At 40.0% G+C, this 22,770-nt stretch overlaps 1 protein-coding gene across 2 annotated transcripts in view; it reads left to right on the top strand.

Moving 5' to 3' along the window:
- Positions 1-22,770, top strand: part of Pex7 (peroxisomal biogenesis factor 7) — a 62,293-nt gene that overhangs the window by 36,667 nt on the left and 2,856 nt on the right. For both annotated transcript variants that reach the window (XM_055599468.1, XM_055599469.1), the window contains one exon: positions 8,866-8,965. In XM_055599468.1, coding sequence (XP_055455443.1) covers positions 8,866-8,965 — 100 coding nt within the window. The remainder of the gene's footprint in view (positions 1-8,865; positions 8,966-22,770) is intronic.

Here is a 22,770-nt window from a genome sequence, read left to right as displayed (position 1 = left end):
CATGTGTTAGTTAAAGAAGGATTTATGGGACTTTTTGATTTTAAGTACAGAAGATTTTCAGAATTCTTTAGTAAAAGACTTGTCTACATGCAGCCTAACACAAGCACATGAATAGATGGAAAGGGAGCGAGCGATTAAGCCTTGACTCAGGGCAGTGTGAAGCTTTGAACCCTGAGTTGTGCTGATTAGTTCCAAAGGGAAATTTATGAATTTTGACAGTTGATTTCCGTTATGTTCTTAAGAGTTCTGTTGTGCAGTTTCAGTAGGCAATGAAATAAGTTTTGTTGTGTATGTTTGTTTTTTTCTTAAGGATATGTTGGTTTGTCTCGTTATGTAGTAGGGAGTAGAAGGTGTATCTGAAAATGAAAAAAGGTTCAGTAGGTTCTGAGTGCATTATTTAGGAAGACTAAGTCAGAAGCTTCGGTGGGAAGAATGAGAGTGGCTGCCTCTGAAGCGGGGCTGCGGAGGCTGCCCAGGAGGCTGCCGCCCTGCTAGGGCCTCAGCTGTGCGTTACAGCTTTTAGGAGAGACAGGGAGCTGAGCGGAAAACCTTGGTCTTTCCTCCTACTCGCTATTTGCACAAGAGTGAGCCTGTTTACTCAGATCAACTGCGTTCTACAAGTCAGCTGGTCATAGTTTAATATGCTCTGAAAACTCAGGGGTAAATAATTCACCCTTGAGGTCTGTCCTGAAACTCTAGTCTAGAATATGGATTCAGTTTAGTGGAATGAACTATACAGAGACTATAAACACTAATTATTTATCTCTGTTCATCTTACATTCAGCAGTTTCTTGTCTTTCTGTTTAGGTATGCGTGTGCACACGTGTGTAAAATAAACCCTTTACAGTTAGTGGAAAGGGGAATGTTTCTTAGGACAAGAGTGCAGCAGGTCCGAGGAAAGACCTAAGGTTACTTTACTCTGAATGTGTTCTGCTGCCTTCATCTCCTTGGGACTGATTTTGTTTCTTTTCATCACTCTTCCATGACCTGTCACAAGAAAAGAAACATTATTATTGGTCTGCTTTTTCTGTGTTTCTTTCTCCAGCTTTGTCTGGCTCCTCTTGTCTCTTCCCTTATCCTCTGTCTGTCTCCTTTTGTCTCCTCCCATCTCTGTACTTAGTAGGGAGTTAAGGTAAGAAAAGAGACTGACTATAAGTTGTGTAGATAGTCTGTAACCTTACAGCCCTGGTGGATGTGAATTCATAGCTATTTAGCTTCAGAATGAGGGCATTCACTATTTCATATGGAATAGCTAAGAAGCAGTCAGTACAACTGATTTTGACTATTTAGACATGATGTTGTAAGGTACCCTGGCCAGACAGCATCATCTGCCTGTTCTTCTGCAGAGTACCCATTAGCTCTGTTTCTCACTTTCCCATGGCTGGTAACAGTCCAAGTGTGCATAAGCTGTTGATGAAGATACTGAAACTGATAATATTTCATAAGTTTTTCCAACTTCATTTCTTTTTACTAAAATATTTATTTAAAATTGAGTTGCAAAAAAAAAAAAAGGTTTTCATGGTTCTTTGTCCTAATAAACATTGAGCTCTACGGGAGCTTTTACCTTCTTTGTTGAGATGTGGTTCTTTAATCATCATTCTGCATGCTGGTGGATCGCAGCCACGAATACTCGAAGAGCCAGCCTTCTAGCCACCTAATGGTTTTCTCTAATTCATTACCTATTCCAGGCTTGATGCTTGCTGTGATGAATTGGAGCCTGCCTAGTGAAAATATAGATTTGATTAAAGTTTTAATTGAAATATTATAATTAATTCATTTCAATAGAGAAGCTAAGTCTGGAATTCTTATGTTTTTTTCTTGAACTTTTGTAAACACAGATAGCTTCTGGATATTTGTGACTATTTAAAAATTCATTTTATAAACTGTTGAGTTTTACAAAATTAGTCATTAATTTATTTTACATTATCAGGCAATTAGAGCTTTTTGGTTTTAAACTTAATTTTGTTATAGTTATTAGTTCCAGATTCAAAACAAAACAAAAAAACAAATAACTTTCTGTTTGTGCATATCAGCAAGCAGTAGATACTAATAAATATTTTTGAGTAGGTGATTTTTTCCTTTTTGCAAAATTGTTTTGCTAGGCTACAATTTTTATTCTTAAGCCCTCCTAAAAGTGATGAATATTAAATAGTGGGCCATGAATTCATCATGAGTCTTAGAGTTGGGTTTTATGTGCCACTCAACAGTTAATTTTTGTCACCACAGGGATTTCCATTTTCTTGAAATTTACTGCAAAGATGACTCTGGTGACAAAAGGAGCTGAGCAGTTGAATAGGTTAAGTTAGGAAGGGACAGAGCAATCGATGAGAGGGTTCACTGAGTGCACAGAGAGGGTTAGAACAGGAAAGAAGTTTCTGAACTCTGTCATGGGAGTTCACATTTATGCTGACTCATCATTTCCTTAGGGTGTCGGCTTTGGATGCAAGTTGTTTGACTAATGGAGTTCTGGCATGGGCTTTAGAGTATGGAATTTTCTATGTAGTTTGAGAGGGTAGGGGGAAACTGAGTTGATGTAAACCTATTTGAACCTTTAGAGTATTAATCAAAATGGTCTGGGGACTCCTACATGGTGCCTACATATGATCCCCTGAGCTCAGTTCATTGACTAGAAAAGGCAGTGGGCATGATATTAGTAGAATGTATGCTTTGGGGCTGCTGTTCATTAGATATGGTGTCAAGGAACGCAAGATTTTCCTTAGCCCATTCCCCTTACTGTGAAGTGAACTTATATCTGTCTTTACCTTGAAATGTGGGTAATGATTAAAAGCAGTTTTGTGTGTGTGTGTGTGTGTGTGTGCGTGCGTGCGTGCGTGCGTGCGCGCATTTCTTTCCATAGAAACTATGTACTTTGTTTATTGAGACAGGATCTCTCAGAGAGACCTGGTCTCTGGATTAGGCTAGACTGGCTGCTGTTGAGCCTCCTGTCTTGTTTTCTTGGGGGCTGGTTATGCACACACACCACCATGCCTGGCTTTTTACGTGGGTGCTGGGGATGGAGCGCGGGTCCTCATGCTTGCATGGTAAGCAGTTTACTGACTAAGCTGTTTCCCCAGACTCAAGTCACCATCCAGACTGTGCTAAATGAGTAATCTTGCTGAAGAGAAAGTGGCTACCTCAGTCCTGGGTCATCTTTATTGGTTTATTACTGGGAAGGAGGAGCAGATAGTAGGTTTCACTGCTCTCTAGTAGTAATGTAGAAGAAAGCAGCCTTGTTTATCGTTTGCAAAGATAATTTACATGAAGTAGCAGTGTTACTTCCCCTCTGGATCTTTGTCTCTCACAAGTCTGACCCTCCGCAGAGTTTCTCCGGAGTGGAGAGAGTGTGACTGGACTCTCACCCGTGCAGTCTTGGGGCAGTGGTTCCACAGTCCCACCCTGTCCCAGGTGTCTGGGTATCACTTGGGACTTGCTTTTTACACAAATTCTTGGGTAGTTCCAGAGATTTTGAATTTAGTAAGGCCTCCAGGTGACTCTGATGTGAGTTTAAGTCTGAAAACTACTGGTTTAGAAATCAGCCATCCAGTTGCTGGGTAATGCCTCCCACCCAACATAGAGTTTGGTCTGTATTTTACATGACAGGCCTACAGCAGGGACTCATTCATTCAGTTTTGCCATGGTTAAGAATCACTGCACTGTTGGCTTTTCTTTCTGCCTGAAAGTGCTGTTGGTCTAAGGGGGAATTTAACAGTTCTGTATCTGCTGGAGTATATTCAAGAAACATTGTTTTAGATGGTGGTTCCTAAATTTAGTTCACTGGGCACCAGCATTTTCTAAGAGAAACTTTCCTGGGTGCCACTCATTTGGAATTTTCTGGAACAGATCTGAGGGATTCTTCCCTTTTCTGAATGACTGAAGTAATGAATCCTTGTCCACTATTTGGGACTCTGTGTGTGAGGTTGGCTTTTGTTACCTATCATGCTCAATGTAGTGACCTATTGTTTTCATTTATTCATGAGCATTCTTTGGTTGTTTGTGGAGCAGATACTTTGTTTTTCAGTGCTTGGTACTAAACCCAGGGTCTTTCACATGCTAGTTTAGTGCTCTCACTTGACCACATGCCCAGTCCATCTCAGACACTTTATACATGCAAGAAATACAATGACTGTCCCTCAATTCAAGGGGCTTAGAGGGCACTAGAGAATGATAGATCTGTAGATTAATCCATATAACTGAGAAACATGGGCATCATCCTGAATTCCTTTGTTCCATTAATCATCCCATTTATTCTATATATATTAAATATATCTCCAATCCATCATTATTTCATCATTTCTGTCCCCAAATGAGCCCTGCACAGTTTAGTTTAGTGTCACCCGGGGCTACAAGAGATAATCTGACCCTGCTGGATTCTGGTGTCACACCTCCCTTTCCCTGTTCTAGGCCTCTTTCTCTGCTCCTGTCACCACTGCCAGGCCCCTGCTGATCCAGGAAGAGCCGCCCTTCTTTCTGCTCTCTGCCTAATTAATTTTTGGCCTTCAGATCCAAGCTCATTGTTACTTCCTCTAGTCGTCAACATACTACTACGTTGTTTGGGGTTTGGGAGCTACATGTCAGTGTTGCCGCCATGTGTGTTTTTGATGCTTTTACCTCACTTATTTACTTATTTTCATTGCTGGAGAACCCTGACCTCCCATGAATCCTAAATGCATGCTCAACCTCTGAACTAACCTCCTAGTTCTACTTTGGCAAAAAGAAAAGGGGAAACAGGGCTGGAGAGATAGCTCAGAGGTTAAGAGCACTGGCTGCCCTCCCAGAGGTCCTGAGTTCAATTCCCAGTTAGCCACATGGTGTCTCACAACCATCTATAGTGAGATATGGGGCCCTCTTCTGGTATGAAGGCATACATGCACATATTGTATACATAATAAAATTTAACAAAAAAAAAAAAAAAAAAAAAAAAAAGAAAAGGGGAAACAGTCTGTCAGTCTACTCCATTGACTTATGAGCCACAGGAAAGCTGAGCCATGCTCTTTTGGCCTAAGTAGGACCTATATAGGGCTATATAGTAGGACCTATAAATTGTTGATAATTAAATGAATATGAAAGAAGTGTGCTATTTTCTGCTTTTTGTGCTAGAGACTTTTAGAGACTACTTGGCCATTATTAGCAATACAGAGGAGATTATGGTGGTGCCACTTATTTAAAATTGTGAAAACACAACTACAACTAATAGATGTAGAGCACACTGAATTAGCCGAAATAGGTCCCTGTTTTTTTCTTGTGGTAGCAAAGAGTCATAAAGAACTGATGGCTAACCAGGACTGTAGTTTGTCAAGGGAAAGGATGAGCTTTTTTACATTAAATTTTTTGCTAAATTCATCTGTTGCCTAAGGTGTTACTCTAGATATTTTAGATTACATTTCAGTGAAACAAAGTAGCTCCTGCTTAATTCCTGAAACAGTTTTGATGTTCTACTTAGTACTGTTTTATATTGCTTTGTTAAAGAACTGAGGAGTCAGAAGGCAAAAAGTAACCTGTAATATGATCTACAATTTAAATGAAAAATGTTCTACAGTTCTGTCATCTTTTAATCACTGGAGTCTTGTTCAGTATTTACTTCCCATCAGAGAGCTTAAATAGTCAGTGATTTTATCAGCCCAGAGACAAAAAGGCACCAAATAGCATATATGCTGCACTAAAACAAGCATTTCACTTGAAAACAATGTGCCTTATCTGCCCAGTTAATGGTGTCTGTGGGCTGACTTCTACCAGAAAAGAACAGCCCTGTTCTGCTGTGGTGAGTCCAGTTGAAGACTGCAAGGTAAGAGCAGGCTGTTGTGTCATTGTACAATGAGGAAACCTGAAGAAACACACTTGGCCTCTCATAACTCTGGTGGAGCTTGAATGGAGTAAGTGTGGCCATTCTCGAAGTGTACAGACTAGAACATCCACCATGGCTGCTATTACAAGTATTTCTGGTATTGCAGAGGAATTAAGGGAAGTGATATAAGCATTTCTTCTGTTATTAAAAATCCATTTACAATTTGAAAGTAAATTATAGTCTGTTGGCATACTCCTAGTTTTTTTTTTTTTCCAGTTTACTTAGCTTGTGAGATTTTTGATACATTTTAGTATACCAAAAGTAATTTTTACACTATAGTATTTGTGTGTGTAACTTTCCTGGCTCCTGTTTCTTTTGAGGTTGAGAAAACTGAAGCTTCAGAAGTAGGGTACAACACAGCATACCTGTCAAAGGCAGGAGGATCAGCAGTCTGAGGCTAGCCTTCAATGCATAGCCAGCTACCCTGGGCTACATCAGACTTTGTCTCAAAAAACTGACAGGAAACAAAAAAGTAGAAGAGAAAAGAGAATAGAAGCTGCATGTCTGCATGTTTAGCAATGTTCTCACAGTTGGTCACTGTCCCATTTGCTGCTCTGGACTGTACAGTCTTCCCTTTATCTTGACTCGAGTGTTGCTCATGTATGCTTCTGAGATGTTTTTGTGGTGGGGGCTTGCTTGTTTTGCTCTTTTACTTTGGGATTTTAGTTGTTTTTAAATTTGTAGGAACTTGTGTGTGTGTGTGTGTGTGTGTGTGTGTGTGTGTGTGGTGTTACAAGACAGGGTTTCTTTGTGTAGCCTTGGCTGTCCTGGACTCACTGTATAGCTCAGGCTGGCCTCAAACTTATGGAGATCTGCCTGCCTCTGACTCCTGAGTGCTGGGATTACAGGTGTGCGTCACCACATCTGACATTTTGTAGGAACTTTTAACATGTATTTTGTTTGAGTTTTTGTTTTTAATAAACTCACACAAATACTTGATTGATGTTACTGAAGTTATGGTGGCTGTGACTAAGAAGCCTTAAGAGCCCATCTATCTGCAGACTGAGCACATCTGAATGGCCTTCGTTAAAGTCTCTCAGCCGCCTCACACGTGAAACATGTTTGGATCTCTCTACACACATGTCCCTGTTTCAGGCATTTTCATTTTCATGAGGCCCGCTCTTGCTCTCATGCAGCATCACCTAACTGGCTCACAACAGCAGTGACAGAAATTGTCTTCTGGAAGCTGTTGCTCTTTCTTATCCTTGGAAACTTGTAATATAAGAAGCCATTTGTTACCATTTATATAAAGATGATTTAGCTTACCCAGTCTACTGAAATAAAGCCTAAGTCCACACAGAGACCAAAGAGCTGAGTGAGCACCTGACTATGTCAGTGGACCACTGAGGATCCGATGGGTGAGGCCACTGGCTGACCAGTGGCAGCTGGTGACACATTTTTGTGTATTGAAGAGGTCTCAATAACATGTCATTATGTAAACTTAAGCTTGTCTATAATTTCGCAAAGCACTTGCTGGTAGAAGCAAGTCCATGGCCTGATGATGTGTTCCTTTCCTGGTGGCTGCTAGAAAGCTTAGCATCTTGAAGTTCCTCCCTGTCAAGTTCATATGACTTTATGGGATATATTGTTATTTATTATCTCATTCATGGTTCCAACTTACTTTCTTATCTTTAATTTTCCTTTAACTCATTTTTGTCTTACTAAATGCATATTATTATGAAGGGTTGGAACATTTTGGATATATGCAAAGTCATCTGATTGTTGTCTTCAATGATGCAAATCAATGCGTAACTTGTTTTTAGAAACAAACTGTGCAATTAGAAGTTTACTCTTGCTTATATAAACATCATTAAGATTCAGAAAATTTGATCTTGGTACAATTCACTGTCTAGGAACAAGTATGCAAAAACAAGAAAACTACCATTAGCATTTCTGAGAAGGTCTGTGGCTTGTACCCTCAATTTATTTTAAAAAGACACATTTTCAAAAGTAAAATCCTCTCCCTAACTATTCTGTAGCACTTAGTAATCAGATAAATGAGCTGTTTGTTCAGTATCTCTCTGCTACCCACACAGGAGATTATCCATAGCAACAATCCTTTTCAAAACTTAATAGAACCAGCACTGTGTTTATTAGGGAAATAATACCACCAGGTTAAACAAACCGTGACTGTTGGTTCTGTGTGTTTACCCTCATTCAGAAGGACAGCCCAGCCTTCAGTGTGCTCCTTGTTGTACATCATTAGGAGAGCTGAATTACGAGATGGTTCCTAGGATTCTGAATGTGCCGTTTTTATAGTGTGTTTAGAGTAAATAAGAAGATGGTAAGCAGAGAAAGCTTTAGACAGCACATGTACTTTTTTATGTATTGAAAATAGAGAAAATTATTCTGAACAGAAATCAGAGCTGTATTATGGTAAATATTGTCATTCTCAGTTTATAAAAGAGAAGTAGAATATAAAATATTGGCTTGACTCTGGAAATAACATTGATGGGGGATCTCAAAGAAAGGCTATGCCTGAAAAGAGAGTTTCAGAATTTACGGGGATATTCACAAGAAAAGAGATTCATTTTAAAGAATTTAAATTGCTGTTGAAATGTAAATTAAACCCAAGTGCTTTTCATATTACTTGTTAAGAAATGAAATAGAATTTAAAAATCACAAATTGTTAGGAGTTTGTCTGATTCAGTATTCTTATTTTCCAGACATGATTGCTTTTAGAAATACCTATGAAAGAAAGCATACTGCTTCTCATCCCAAGTGCCTTGCAGAGTTTTAACAATTTTTTTCTAACCAAAAAGTTTTTAAGCTTCCATTTTATAAGCTATCAAAATGAAAACACAATATTTTTTTTTAAACTTGGTAGATTGGTAATCCTATTTTGTTCTTTGATCTAATAGAATGGAGTACATGTTTTCCGCATTAGCTATCTTATGTAAATCAGTAGTGTGGCCTGCACTTAGGAATTAGTGGAGCCTGTTGTAATAAAATCTTGTTTATGACATATATATACTTGCTGATAGAAGTGTTTTAGCACTCACATTTTCTTTTTATCATCACAGATTCTGGAATTTTTCAAAGCCTGATCCACTTCTGGAAACAGTGGAACATCATACAGAGTTTACTTGTGGCTTAGATCTAAGTCTCCAGAACCCCACTGAGGTAATTGGTACAATTTCATGGTTTTTCTGTCTGTACAGTTAAATCTAGCTCACCTTGTGAAATGGGTGGCCCTTAGGGTGTTCTCACTCAGTTAACATAACCTTCTTCACATGTAAATGAATGCTAAAAGGCCAAGGAATAGAGTGTGAAGAAAAGTGACTCAAAGCTTTCCTCTTAAAAGTTTGCCAAGCCATTTTGAGGTGCTTTGTCATAGTTTGTTATAAGACAGTCTATCTTGTTTGTCATTGAGGGTCTTAGGTAATGAAATGCAGAGAAGGAAGGTTTGAATTCTCTAATAGGAGAAGGAACCTTTCCTCAAGATGTCATGTGTATAGTACTAAAGATTTCTTTGCTCTCTCCCTGAGGCAGAGGAAAGGGGAAGATGAAAGGGGGTATTCTTTTTTTTTTTTTTTTTAAATTATACTTTATTTACTTTGTATCCTCCCTCTAGTTCCCTCCCTCCTCCCCTCCCAATGCCTCCCTTCCTCCTCCTTTTCCACACACTCCCCTCCCCAAGTGCACTGGTAGGGGAGGGTTTCTTTTTCTTCCTTCTGATCATAGTCTGTTAGGTCTCATCAGGAGTGGCTGCAATGTCTTCCTCTGTGGCCTGGTAAGGCTGCTCCCCCCTCAGGGGGAGGTGATCAAAGAGCAGGGCAATCAGTTCCTGTCAGAAGCAGTCCCTGTTCCCATTACTATGGAACCCACTTGGACACTGAACTGTCATGGGCTACATCTGTGCAGGGGTTCTAGGTTATTTCCATGCATGGTACCTGGTTGGAGTATGAGTCTCAGGAAAGACCCCTGTGCTCAGATTTTTTTGGTTCTGCTGCTCTCCTTGTGGACCTCCTGTCCTCTCCAGCTCTTGCTATTATTTCCACTTCTTTCATAAGATTCCCTGCATTCTGCCCAAAGTTTGGCCATAAGTCTCAACATCTGCTTTGACAGTCAGCAGGGCAGAGCCTTTCAGAGGCCCTCTGTGGCAGGTTCCTAGGTTGTTTCCTGTTTTCTTCTTCTTCTAGTGTCCATCCTCTTTGCCTTTTGGAGTAGGGATTGAGAATTTTAGCCAGAGTCCTCCCTCTTGATTAGTTTCTTTAGGTGTACAGATTTTAGTAGGTTTATCCTATATTATATGTCTATATGAGTGAGTATATACCATGTGTGACTTTCTGCTTCTGGGATAGCTCGCTCAGGATGATCCTTTCCAGATCCCACCATTTACCTGCAAGTTTCCTTATGATTTCCTTATTTTTCATTGCTGAGTAATATTCCATTGTGTAGATGTACCACAATTTCTGCATCCATTCTTCAGTTGAGGGACATCTGGGTTGTTTCCAGCTTTTGGCTATTACAAATAAAGCTGCTACAAACATGGCTGAGCAAATGTCCTTATTGTGTACTTGAGCCTCTTTTGGGTATATGCCTAGGAGTGGTATAGTTGGATCTTGAGGAATAGCTATTCCTTGTTGTCTGAGAAAGCGCCAGATTGATTTCCAGAGTGGTTGTACCAGTTGACATTCCCACCAGCAGTGGAAGAGGGTTCCCCTTTCTCCACAACCTCTCCAGCATGTGTTGTCACTTGAGTTTTTCATCTTGGCCATTCTGATGGGCGTAAGGTGAAATCTCAGGGTCATTTTGATTTGCATTTCCCTGATGGCTAATGACGTTGAGCATTTCTTTAAGTGTTTCTGTGCCATTTGATATTCCTCTATCGAGAATTCTCTGTTTAGCTCTGTTCCCCATTTTTTAATTGGATTACTTGGTTTGTTGCTTTTCAGCTTCTTTAGTTCTTTATATATACTGGATATTAGCCCTCTGTCAGATATAGGGTTGGTGAAGATCCTTTCCCAGTCTGTGGGCAGTCGTTTTGTTTTGAGGACAGTGTCCTTTGCTTTCCAGAAGCTTTTCAGTTTCCTGAGGTCCCATTTATTGATTGTTGCTCTTAGAGCCTGTGCTGTTGAAAGGGGGTATTCTATCTCCAGAGCTTGGCAGGAGTCTGAGCCTGTAAGTCCTTGTCTCAGCACTACACACTGAGATCCAGATTGTTTCTCTCTGGACTGCCTCCCTCATCTCCACACTCCAGGCCCAATCGGAGGCTTCAGATGGAGAACAAAGCAGAAGAACATTTCTGTTTTAGTCCGTGAACTTTGTAATTTTCCTCTTCTCTCCTCTTGAGAACTTGAAATATTTTTTCTGAGTTCATTAAAAGCTTGTTTTAGTGCCATAAATTGTAAGGTCAGGTCAGAAACACCATCATATGTTGTGTAATAAGGTGTTTGATAACACAGGCTGTGAAAATATAAAAACACTAATATGTGGGGATTTCAGGCTGATTAAATAGTTTTGCTTTTGTGCTAAATTTTAGAGGTTACAAAGAAAATCCCCCTTTTCACTACTGTATACACAACTTGAAGTAAGCATACAGCCTATTTTAGGAACTTAATAACATAATTCTAAGTTTGAAATAGTCCCAGTAAGCTTTAGAACATTCACATTACCACTAAAATAGTTGTTTTAAATTAGGTTAATAACCTATCAAAAAAGAAAATGAAATGGAATTGTCTTTAGTATAAATATAGCTTTTTTTCTGAGAAACCTTTCTTATTGATGGTTTTAGAGAAGGTAATTGTAGTTATTTGGTATCTAATTTTGAAAAGGCTATAAGGTATCATTAAGACCTAGCAATACCAAATGTACATTGAGAATCCATTGATACCTAGTTTTGTTACCTGTCCTCTGTGAGACCCTGGCTGTCACAGAGGACTGTGACAATTTCTGTAGCTCCTCTTTGTCCTGGGTTGTGGTGATGCCTCATACCAGCCTGAAAAATAGCCAGTGTTTCCTAGATCTCCTGTAGACCAGGTTATTAAAAGTGACTGATCAGAGGTTTATTAATCAATCAGGACATACATCCTTAAACAATAAGAGATTTTATTGCAAGGCCATCTGTCTGTCTGGAGCCTGGCAATTGATAAGTGTTAGTAACATTTGGTTAACCAAATTTCATTTATACTAAGGAAGTGTAGTTGCTGTTAAGAGCAGCCAGGAGTAGAGAAGTAGGGATCATTAACTTGCAATCCATGATTCAGATGTGCCAGACATGAGACCTTAGAGGTAGGAGTACTTCCTCTCATATGTTCCTTCAACATGTATTTTCATATGCCGAACCTTGTGGGAAGCAGTGATTGGAGAAATATGAGGAGGCATAAAAACAAATGTCTCCTGCCATTGTAAAGAATTTAGTAAGTTAAATTAGACCATTGGGTAACTGATAGGTTCTGGGAAGGGTGTGTAATCAGAATAGAGATTTGATTAAGAGATGCATGGGAACCGAGACTTATCTAAGATCTGGTTGAGTGAGCAGATGTTGAAGATACAAAAATAAAATAAGTCAACTAGCAATGATAACAGTTTGCCACAGACCCTTGATAAGGGAGCAGTTAGCACAAGAGCATGAAAGAATGCATATCTTTCTGACTTAAAATATTTGTTTTAAATACTAGAATTAAAATTTGGGCTGGAGAGATGGCTCAGTGGTTAAGAGCACTGTCTGCTCTTCCAAAGGACCTGGGTTCAATTCCCAGCACCCACATGGCAGCTCACAACTGTCTGTAACTTGAGAGATCTTACATCTTTACACTAATGCACATAAAATAAAAGTAAACAAATTATTAAAAAAATTCATATGGATTTACTCGTCATATTTTAAAAACACTGAATATGAGACAATTTACAGAATTTTATATTTTTTCCTGTTAATATGTGTTCAGATTGTCTAAACAAAATACCACAGGCTAGGTACTTTATTATTGGTAGACCAGAAGTCCCAGCTAAAGGTCCAGCAGGGTCAGTTTCTGGTGAAGGCTTTCTTCCTTGCTTGGTGGCCACCTTGTAAAGAACAGCAAGAAAGGCATTGTGGCATTGTGGCTAGAGCCTACAGAATGAGATGGAGAGTGAGGCTGGATTGTACAGTGCTTATAGACCATGCTGTGTTTAATACCTAGAATAACTATATTATAAAAACATTGAAGGTTTGAAGGCATAAAATGATAGAAATGGGTAAAATCTGATTTGCCTTCAAAAGACAATTCTGGTAGCTATAGGCTATTAGATTGTAGGTAAAAGTAAAAGCTAGAAAGCCAGCTTAAGATCTCTTGAAATAACCTAGAAGAAAGGATATTGGTGAGTTAGAATCCTGGAGATGGAAAGATTCCTAATGTATTAGATTGAACTATATTATGTATGCTGGGACTTTCATATGGTTCTATCTAAAACTTTGAAGATAGGAACCATAGCAATCACTAATGAAAATGGCCAGAAGGGTCAAGTTTTCCTCCTACTCTTCCGAGTTGGCCCTTGGAGGGCAAGGAAGGCAGTGATCTGATCTAGCGAGCTAGGGGAAGAGGAGGCAGCTTGAAAGAGAAGCAGTTAAGTGTTATGCTTGAGAGGCTGGGGGATGACCCACTGCAGAAAGCATTTTCCATCCAAGAATGAGGGCCGAGTTCAGATTCCCAGAACCCAAGGACACCCAGAAGTGTACTGTGTGTCTGTAATCCCAGTCCTCTGACAGCAAGCAGGGAGTCAGAAACAGAGGAGTCTACAGAAATTCTCTGGTCCGCTAACCTGGCCCATGCAACAGTGAGAAGGAGACCCTGTCTCAACCGAAGTGGAAAGTGAGGAGCAATACCTGAATTTATCCTCTGACTCTCATGTGTGCCTACAATTGTACATCCACATATATGCCCATGTGTTTGTGAACACACATACACATTTTTAAAAAGAATAATGGTTGAGATATCTATCATTTTACATATCTAAATGGGATATCTGGTAAACAGAATATGGCTTGTTTATAGGAAACAATTTGTAAAGAAAAGTAAGATATGTAGAATAATAGAACTTGGATATGAGGAATTAGATTGTAAAAGATACTCTTCTGATTGTATTTAAAGCTATATTTTCTGAGGGTAATTGTGACAGTTTAACATAAATGTATAAACTCTATAGGAACCTTTAAGAAATGTAGAGAAAGGGGGCTAGTTGATCAACAGTTTTAAGGGAAGATGAAATTATGAAAAAAAAGTTATCTCACTATTGTAGCCAATATCTTAATAAGAGACTGAAAGAAGTTCCTCTCTAACCAGGCACGTGGCAGAAGATGCCACCTTACAGTGTCTCTTTAGAATGCTTTTGGAAGTCTCAGCCAGAAGAATTACTCAAGCACAAGAAATAAAGAGCAGTGCGGCTGGAACGATGGCTCAGAGAAGAGCACATGCTGCTCCTGCAGGGGATCTGGTATGGGTCCCAGCACCCTGTGATGGTTCACACCGATGACTAGCTCCAGGGACCCAGTCCTCTTCTGACCTTTAAAGAACCAGGTCTACATGTGATAGATACATATGCATACACTCAGGCAAAAACACTCGGACATGCAATATATATATATATATATATACACACACACACACACACACACACACACACATCTAAAATTTTTTAAAGAAATAAAAACATCTACATTAAAAAAGAAAAGTAAAATGATCTCTTTACACAGATGATTTCATCTTGTATGTAAAAACTTTTAAACTCAGCCATATCAACAGTTGTGTGTGGTACACATGTCTACACGCTTCCAGTTAAAGGCGGATTAAAAGCAAGAGATATGTGAGGAAGCTGTAGAGGTAGGATAGGTTACGACTTCTGAGCTATTAGACTTTGCATTTGGAGAAAAGATTTTTCCAACACTGCGTCTTAAGAACCAGTTACTTTCTGTATTTTCAGCCATGTTCTTGTCATATCTTCCTTATAAATTTAGAATTTTTGTTTCCATATTATTTACACTTTGTTGTAGACGCTAAACTTTCTTTCCTTTCAAGCTAGGACAATGATCTCAACCAGTATTTATCCCCCTTTTTACATATGTAATTTTAGTAGAGTTACAATACATCTGTTGGGTTTTTTTTCCCCTCAAGTGCTGGGGTTCAAACCTAGAGCCTCATAAATGCTGAGCAAGCACTCTACCAACGAGCCACACTCCCAGCCCCACAAAATAGTTCGTTATTAAAATTTATATTTTTACCAAGTAAAATTTGAATTCTTTTCTGGAGAAGATGTGAAGCAAGCTTTTCATGTATCTGTCTCTCTCTGGGTGTGTGTCTCTTTCTCTCTATATCCTGTCTCTCTCTGTGTGTATGTGTCTCTTTGTCTCTTTCTCTCTCTGTCATCCTAACAGTTCTCTTTTGCTGGTTAAATTACTCCACAGCTTCATGAACTCAACAACTGTGCTATTTACTCACCAGTTTGAGTCGGTAATTTGGCCCATCAGTTCTTTGTGTTGGTCTCACCTGGAGCCCTCATATGGCCCCTGACAATTGGCAACTTAAATAGAGCAGGGTGACCTGTGGTGACCTTACTCACACTTGTCTGGTTGCCATCTAGTTCATCAGTCTTTCAGAGAAGCTCAGCTTCATCTAGCCATTATGTGCTGCCAAGGCAGCAAATGCAAAAGCTGCAAGGCATCTTGGGACTAACTGTGATAGTCACATAGCACTCTATGGAGTTGAGCACGGAGGAGCTGGAAAGAATTTGTAGTTAATCTAAAGTTCCTATGTTCACTATTGTTGGTAGATTTTGATGGCTGAAGTCAGTTTTGATGGCTCTTAATGTGCCAAATTCCTTGACTGCAAGTCAGTGTAATTTTACCCTTTGTTCATATTTTATTCTCTTAGAAAATACCTCTCACCTCTTAGTATCTTTCAATATCTACCCAAAAAACTCTCCATCTTGTGATCTTAGCAGTGGTGGGACCTTGCTGATGTTATCTATCATATTTATAATCCTTGTTCTTTTTAGTGTCTTCCATTTTTAAAGATCAGAAAAAAAATAGGTCCAAAGGCATTCTTACAGAGTGTTAAGATCTTCTCTTTAAAGGTTTAAAATCTGACAAATAAATGTCTGGGGTCGATCTTTAAGGATAATTGCTGAGAAATACTCTTCGTCTTCCTTGTTAACTAGCTTAGCTACCTTCACTTAAGACATTTTTCTTTGATATTTTTCTCTCTGATCGTGATTCATACAGTCCTTGCATTTTCTCTTTCTTCCTTTATCCTTATTATGTCTAGATGGGAGAGCCCTTTTCTGTTGTGAGGTCTATGATACTTGGCCTATAATATACCCACTTATATAACTGAAATTTTTTTTTATATATTAATTTATCGTTAGAACTCCTTTGTGCTCTGTGGCGCTAGTCCTGAGCGTTTGAATGCTCATTGATACTTAGTAAGCCAAGTGCAGTTTATATATCTTTCTTCACACATTCCTTCCACAGTTCTTTCTTTCTTTCCTCAGGATATTTTAACATGGACATTATTAGTTTCAATATATCATCAATAGTTAATACAAATTAACTATTTTCTCATGATAAAATTCAGGCAGTTACATTTGGAAGATTGGGGTCTCTCTAGAAAGAACTGTTATATAAATATTGGGTTTTTAGTTATTAAGGATTGAAACTTTTAATTTGAATATACGCTTTCTAATTAAAAAAATGTATGTAAGGCACACACATAGCATGAGGTCTAGTATTCAGTCCTCCAAACCAACAAGCAAATGAGTTAAAAACATGACCGAGGTGTCTGTGACACCTGCCTGTAACATCAGCACTCCAGAGGCAGAGAAGCAGGAGATTTGATGCAAATATGAGTCCAGTCAAGATTACATTATGAGGCCCTGTCCCAAAAGAGAACTACTAAAATGAAAAATATACCCACCCCAAGTAAACTAGATGGAGTGTTAGAGTGGCTACCTGATCCTCAACAAGTGGAGTGTCAAGGGTAAGGGTTGGTCATTGAACTTGGAGACCCATGTCTTTCAGATGATTTATACTGGACAATTGTCAGATATCTACTGTAACTTGTCATTTTAGTAGCTTCCCTTCTTTGCCTACCAGGATCTTCTGCTGTCCATGCTTAGCTCTGTAGTCTGTGATCCAGTCAGCTCTTATCACCTTCTTGGAACGCCCCAGTTTGTACACCTTGAGGTAGCTGGTGTTCTAGCCAGTGACTGTGTCCTGAGTGAGTTGGGAATGTGGGAAGCAAATAGCAGAAATCTGTCCTGTTGGACCTGTCTCCATACTTCAAAACCCAGTGAGCATGAAACACCTGGATGGAGCTAAGAAGTCATGATGTCCAGTAGCCTGTGAGAGACAAGTTCTCTGTCTCTACAGTGGTGGAAAAAAGTACTGGAAAGGTAGCTCCAGAGCCTGATAAACATCCTGCTTAGTGTTTGGGTCATCTGGGAGGAACCTCTGTTAAGAAAATGCCTCAGTCAGATTGCCTGTCTGCAAGTCTATAGGGCACCTTTTTGATTAATGATTGATGTGATTTGGCCCGGCCTACTGTAGGCAGTGTTATCCCTGGTCAGGTGGTCCTGGGTGGTGTAAGAAGGCAGGCTGCCTAAGCCACAGGGAGCAAGCCAGTAAGCAGCATTTCTCTGTGGGCTCTGTGTCAGGTCCTTCCCCCAGGTTCCTGCTGTAGCTTCTGCCCTGACTTCCCTTCATGCTGGACTACAAGCTTTAAGCTAAAATAATCTCTTTCCTCCCTGAAGTTGCTTTTGGTCAGTGCTCTGTCACCGTGATAGAAAACAGGACAACACACCCGCTAATCCTAGTTCCTACCCACAACCAGGGAGCTTGGCTGCAGGAGTCCTGTACTGCTCATTGCTGGTATCCCTTCAGCTTCTCACACTTTTCAGCTCTTCTGTCGCTTCTTGTGACATTGTGGGTTCTTGCTCTTTTTGATTAGTCTTGTTTTCATTCTCCTGCCTCTTTTCTTTCTTTTTTTTTTTTTTTTTGTTTTTGTTTTTTCGAGACAAGTTTTCTCTGTGTAGCCGAGGCTGTCCTAGACTCACTTTATTGACCAGACTGGCCCCAAACTCATGTCTTTAAATGTATATCTAGTTTCTTTCTTAGCATCCTTCTAGAAACAGCTGCTCTCCAATATTCACAGTTTTTCTTGTAAGATATAACTTTTAAGTTATAACTTCCTCTTAAGATATAACTTCACCCTGGGGCTGTCATTTAACCCCATGCTGGTGATTCTTGATCCACTGCTCTATTACCTGAACCATGTAATCTGTGTGTGTGGTTTCTGTTGGTCGAGCATTCCTAACCTGGTCCATTGATTGAGCAGTGAGCCAGTGTAGAAACCTATGAAGTCATCCACATGTGTTTGTTTCTTTACATCCTTTACATTCAGCTTGGGTCACATCTGTGATTTTACCTTACCAGTGTCTGTAAGCACAGGCTACTAGAAGGTGACATCCTGGCACTTTAAGGAGGACTGCACAGTTCAGCACTCGTGCTTGCCTACCGCTGTTGGGGTGCATTAACAGTGTGTAACAGGCCAGTCCTAACTTGAAAACCCACACAGTTCAAGTTGTCGTTGTGCCATCTTTGCCTGGAAACCTCCAAAGGTAATCTCTACAACAGAATCTGAACTGTTGGCTTTTGTTCCCAAGATTTGTTGTCATTGTGTTTCTTCCTATTGTGGTTCTTACTTTTCTTTGCAGCCCTGTTGCAGACCAATTACGTTTTATTATTTGCTTTTCCTAAGTTCCCTCACTGTTCTCCACCTCTCCCTGTAACAAAGTATTTCTGCCTTTCACCACCCAGGATGATATATATTCTCTTCTCCATTTCTTCCCTTCTTTGTTTTTTTTTAAATTTAGAAATAATTGCTTTAAATTTTTAAATATATATTGATGCTAAAAGTTACATAATAGAATAATGTGAAGTACTAGATATTTATGTTGTATGTACTATGAAAAAGCAAATGAATGAATGAATGAATGAATGAATGAATCTAGAGAGTTCTTCAGAGTATGTTGGTCAACTTTACTTTTGCACTAATCCCGTAATTATTAACATACAGCTCAGGAGGCTGGGTGTCTCAGCCTGCCCAGTCTTGTGCTGAAAGCCTGGAGGACTCCTAGACTGCTGGTCTTCTGTGTCAGTTGGAACCCCAAGAGGCTGGTGGTTCTGTTATCAGCAGAGGGAAGCAGCAGCAACAGGGCGAGGTTGCCAGCAGAGTGAAGACAGCAGGCAGAGACAGCCTTCCCTCGTCCTTTTCCTTTAGCCTGGGCTGCCAGCAGAAGGTAGTGCACACACGTAGGGTAGGCTGGCTTCAAACAGTCTGCTCAAGAAAGTCCTTCGCAAAAGTGCCGAATGACTGCCATGTTAATTGATTACAGACCCCATCCAGTTGACAGCCAAGATCTGCCATCTCCACATGCTAACAGGGATGGAGCTGCCTTTTCAAAATGTAAATTGGCCATTAGGAATTTTTTTCCCCAAGCCCCTTTCTCTGCATCTTTCTGTTCTCTTTATCTTTGCTAAGGAGGCCACCTGTCATGTAGCTAATTGCAGTAGATTGAGCAAATTTCCCACAGGCAAAAGCAATAGCCCACAAAATTGAGAGAAAATAGCATAATGATAAATAGGAAATAGAAAGCTTGTCAGTAAAGTAAATCTCTTGATGGATTCTTTGTTACACGAATGGCCACATTAGCTTTTCTGAGATGAATTGCTCTATCAGTAGCATGTGCAAACAATTTTAGTAACTAATAAAATGAAAGATATAAATTCACATCCTAATGTATGTGTTTGCAGTTTGCCATTCTTTTTTAAGATTGATTTATTTATTATGTATACCGTATTCTGTCTGCATTTACTCCTGCATACCAGAAGACGGTACAAGATTCATTATAGGTGGATGTGAGCCACCATGTGTTTGCTGGGAATTGAACTCAGGACCTCTGGAAGAGCAGACAGTGCTCTTATCCTCTGAGCCATCTCTCCAGGCCAGCAATTTGCCATTTTCAGTGCAGCCTTCATTATTTACAAGCTGAAACCATAGCACCATAATAATATTAAATGTCCTCCCACTTTAATTAACTAATTATATATTTATTTTCTGTTTATGGATGTTTTGCCTGCATGTATTTCTGTGGACCACATGTGTGCATGTACCCACGGAGGCCAGGAGAGAGTGTCTGAGTACCTGAGTTTCAGATGGTGGTCAGCTGCCGGATAGTGCTGGGGATTGAACCTGGATCCTCCAGAAGAGTAGCCAGTGCTGTCAACTTATGAGTCATCACTCTAACCCTGTTCTCTGATATTTTCTTTGATTCACTGAAGATGAGTTTTTGTCACAAACTCGTTATTGAACACATGTGCTTCATTCTTATCTTTGGGTCTGTGTAGTATGTTGCCTAGCAGTTGGCACACCGGAAGTGTGAAGTGTTCATCAGTATCATTGACCCCAAGCATTCTATCTGTAGTGATGTTGTGATGTGTATGCATAGCTGTACTTAGCTAGTTTGGGTAAATAATCATTTCTGTTCTGCTTCTTTGTGTGTTTTAAGGAAATTGCCCAGTGAGTGCAATAGTGGGTATTGCTTACCTCTATAACGTACACATTTTTAAATCTAAAAATCTATATTAATGAATAAGAGTGAGAGATAATTAAAGTAGGCCTTCCATGGCATAGACCATTAAGTTATTTTCACTACCTGGACAGAAATGTATTCTCTTCAAATTTTACATTAAATAGAAAAATGGGGCATTTTTACAAATCACCATTTTGCTTTGATAATATCAATTCTGAGTTCTTACGAAGCAGTTTGTATTTGGGGTTCAGTTTAAAGAAATTCGCAGGCGCTAAGGGATGAGTGTACCACCTCAGTGGTGACAGGCTGAGGAGTACATTTCCTCGTGAAACCCCTGAGCAGAGACTGTGACGCCTGGAGGCCCTTGCTCTTCAGCATTGCTGCATACAGTCATCCAGTATGGAAATTGGGTCAAGTGGAGGCATGCTCTGGCAGCCAACCGTCAAGAGACCCTGAAGCACATTCGGAAGGTCTCCTGTCCAAACATTAAGTTTTTCATCAGAAAATTAGTTGCTTAGTCAGAGCTGGAGGTTTTGGCTCTTCTTGGAGTCTTCTTTATCCCCCTGCCCAGGACGTTTCCCTGTTCCCACTGTCCCCAGGCCAGCAGCCACCTTCACGTGCTCTCTGGCTAACCCTCCACATTTAAGTGTGACTCAGATAGTTGTTGCCTGTGTAGGAGTGTTGTTAGGAACTGGTCTGCCATCCAGTGTGTGCCTGTGTTCTCTGGCTATCCCGGGGCAGGCACACTGTGCAAGTCCCGTGATGGGCTCACCTCTACCTGAAGCTGGTGTTTCCTCTAGAGCAGATTTTGGTTTTTGTTGGTTTGGGGTTTGCTAAATCATTATACATTTTATTTGGCAGTGTGAGTTAATATACAAATTGCCGCAGGCCAGTTAGAACCCCTCAGGGTACAGTATTGTTACATAATAAGCCTCAAATAAATAAAAACATTAACTTGTTATGACTTAAATTATTATTAGTAACGATTGTTACTATAGCTTAATTAGTTGGCATAGCTTCCCCATGTCTCTGAGTACATAATCTGGATTTAGCTTTTGCAGAATAATACCAGGAAGATGAAGAGACCTTGGTTTAGGAATGCTTTGGGGAAGACGGGGATGGGGGGGGTGGGGGGGCAGGGGGAGGTTGTGAGAAGACATTTCATGCTTTATTTATTTTTTTTTAACTTTGTTAAAGACAGAGTGGAACAATCCTCCTGCCTCTGGGACTACTGTTTTCTTTATTACCAAACTTGGACCTTAAGTGAAAATATTGCATATGTTGTTTTCCATTACATCAGTGACATCTGTTGCTACTTTTTCATCAGGAAAGGAAGAGAACTCTTTCCTAAGTATATATTAATTCTGCCAAAATTAGAGGTTGTTGGGGGGGTATATACTTCAACAGTTTGATTTGTTTTGTTTGAAACAGGTTCTTTTTTTATTTTTTTATATTAATCACAGGTTATCTGCTTTGTATCCCAGCCGTATCCCCCTCCCTCATTCCCTCCCAATCCCACCCTCCCTCATCTCCTCCCTGCCCCTTTCCAAGTCCACTGATAGGGGAGGTCCTCCTCCCCTTTCATCTGACCCTAGCTTATCAGGTATCTTCAGGACTGGCTGCCATGTCTTCCTCTTTGGCCTAGCAAGACTGCTTCTCCCTGAGGGGGCGGGGTTTAAAGAGCCAGCCATTGAGTTATGTCAGAAATAGTCCCTGTTCCCCTTATTAGGGAACCTACTTGGATACTGAGCTACCATGGGCTTCATCCAAGCAGAGGTTCTAGGTTATATCCATAAATGGTCCTTGGTTGGAGAAACAGTCTCATAATAGTCCCTGTTATATTTGGCCCTTGTGGAGCTCCTGTCCTCTCCAGGTCATACTAACTCCCCCTTCTTTCATATGATTCCCTGCACTCTGAAACAGGTTCGTAATATAGCCTGAGAGTTGGGCTCGAGCTCAGCATGCAACTGAGAATGCCCTTGAACTCTTGACCTTCCTGCCTCCACCTCCTGAGTGCTGACCAATGTCATTATAGATGTGAGTGATGATGCCTCGCTCCCAGATTTGAGTTTCTTTTAGTCAACAACAAAAAGTTCATACAAATAAAGTTCTCCTAAAAACAAAACAAAACAAAACAAAAAAAAACTGTGTTACCTAAATGCCAAAAATCCAGTTAAGAAAATTATTATATGTTGTGCTCTGTATCTGAGCTTTCCAGTGCTTGCATGTTAGGCAGGTCTGCAGAGGGTTTTAATGCACAGCTGGGGAGTGTTCTTTGTTTATATTGTTGAGGTCAGGAGCTGAGAAGTTTAAAATTATTGATCCCTGCTTCCTGTGTGGCACACACCATTTTTCACTAACTG

Source organism: Psammomys obesus, unplaced genomic scaffold (assembly GCF_907164565.1).
Source record: "Psammomys obesus unplaced genomic scaffold, mPsaObe1.curated_primary_1811, whole genome shotgun sequence".
Classification (NCBI taxonomy): domain Eukaryota; kingdom Metazoa; phylum Chordata; class Mammalia; order Rodentia; family Muridae; genus Psammomys; species Psammomys obesus.
The sequence above is the reverse complement of the archived record's forward strand: the minus strand, read 5'-3'. Positions and strand labels throughout refer to the sequence as shown.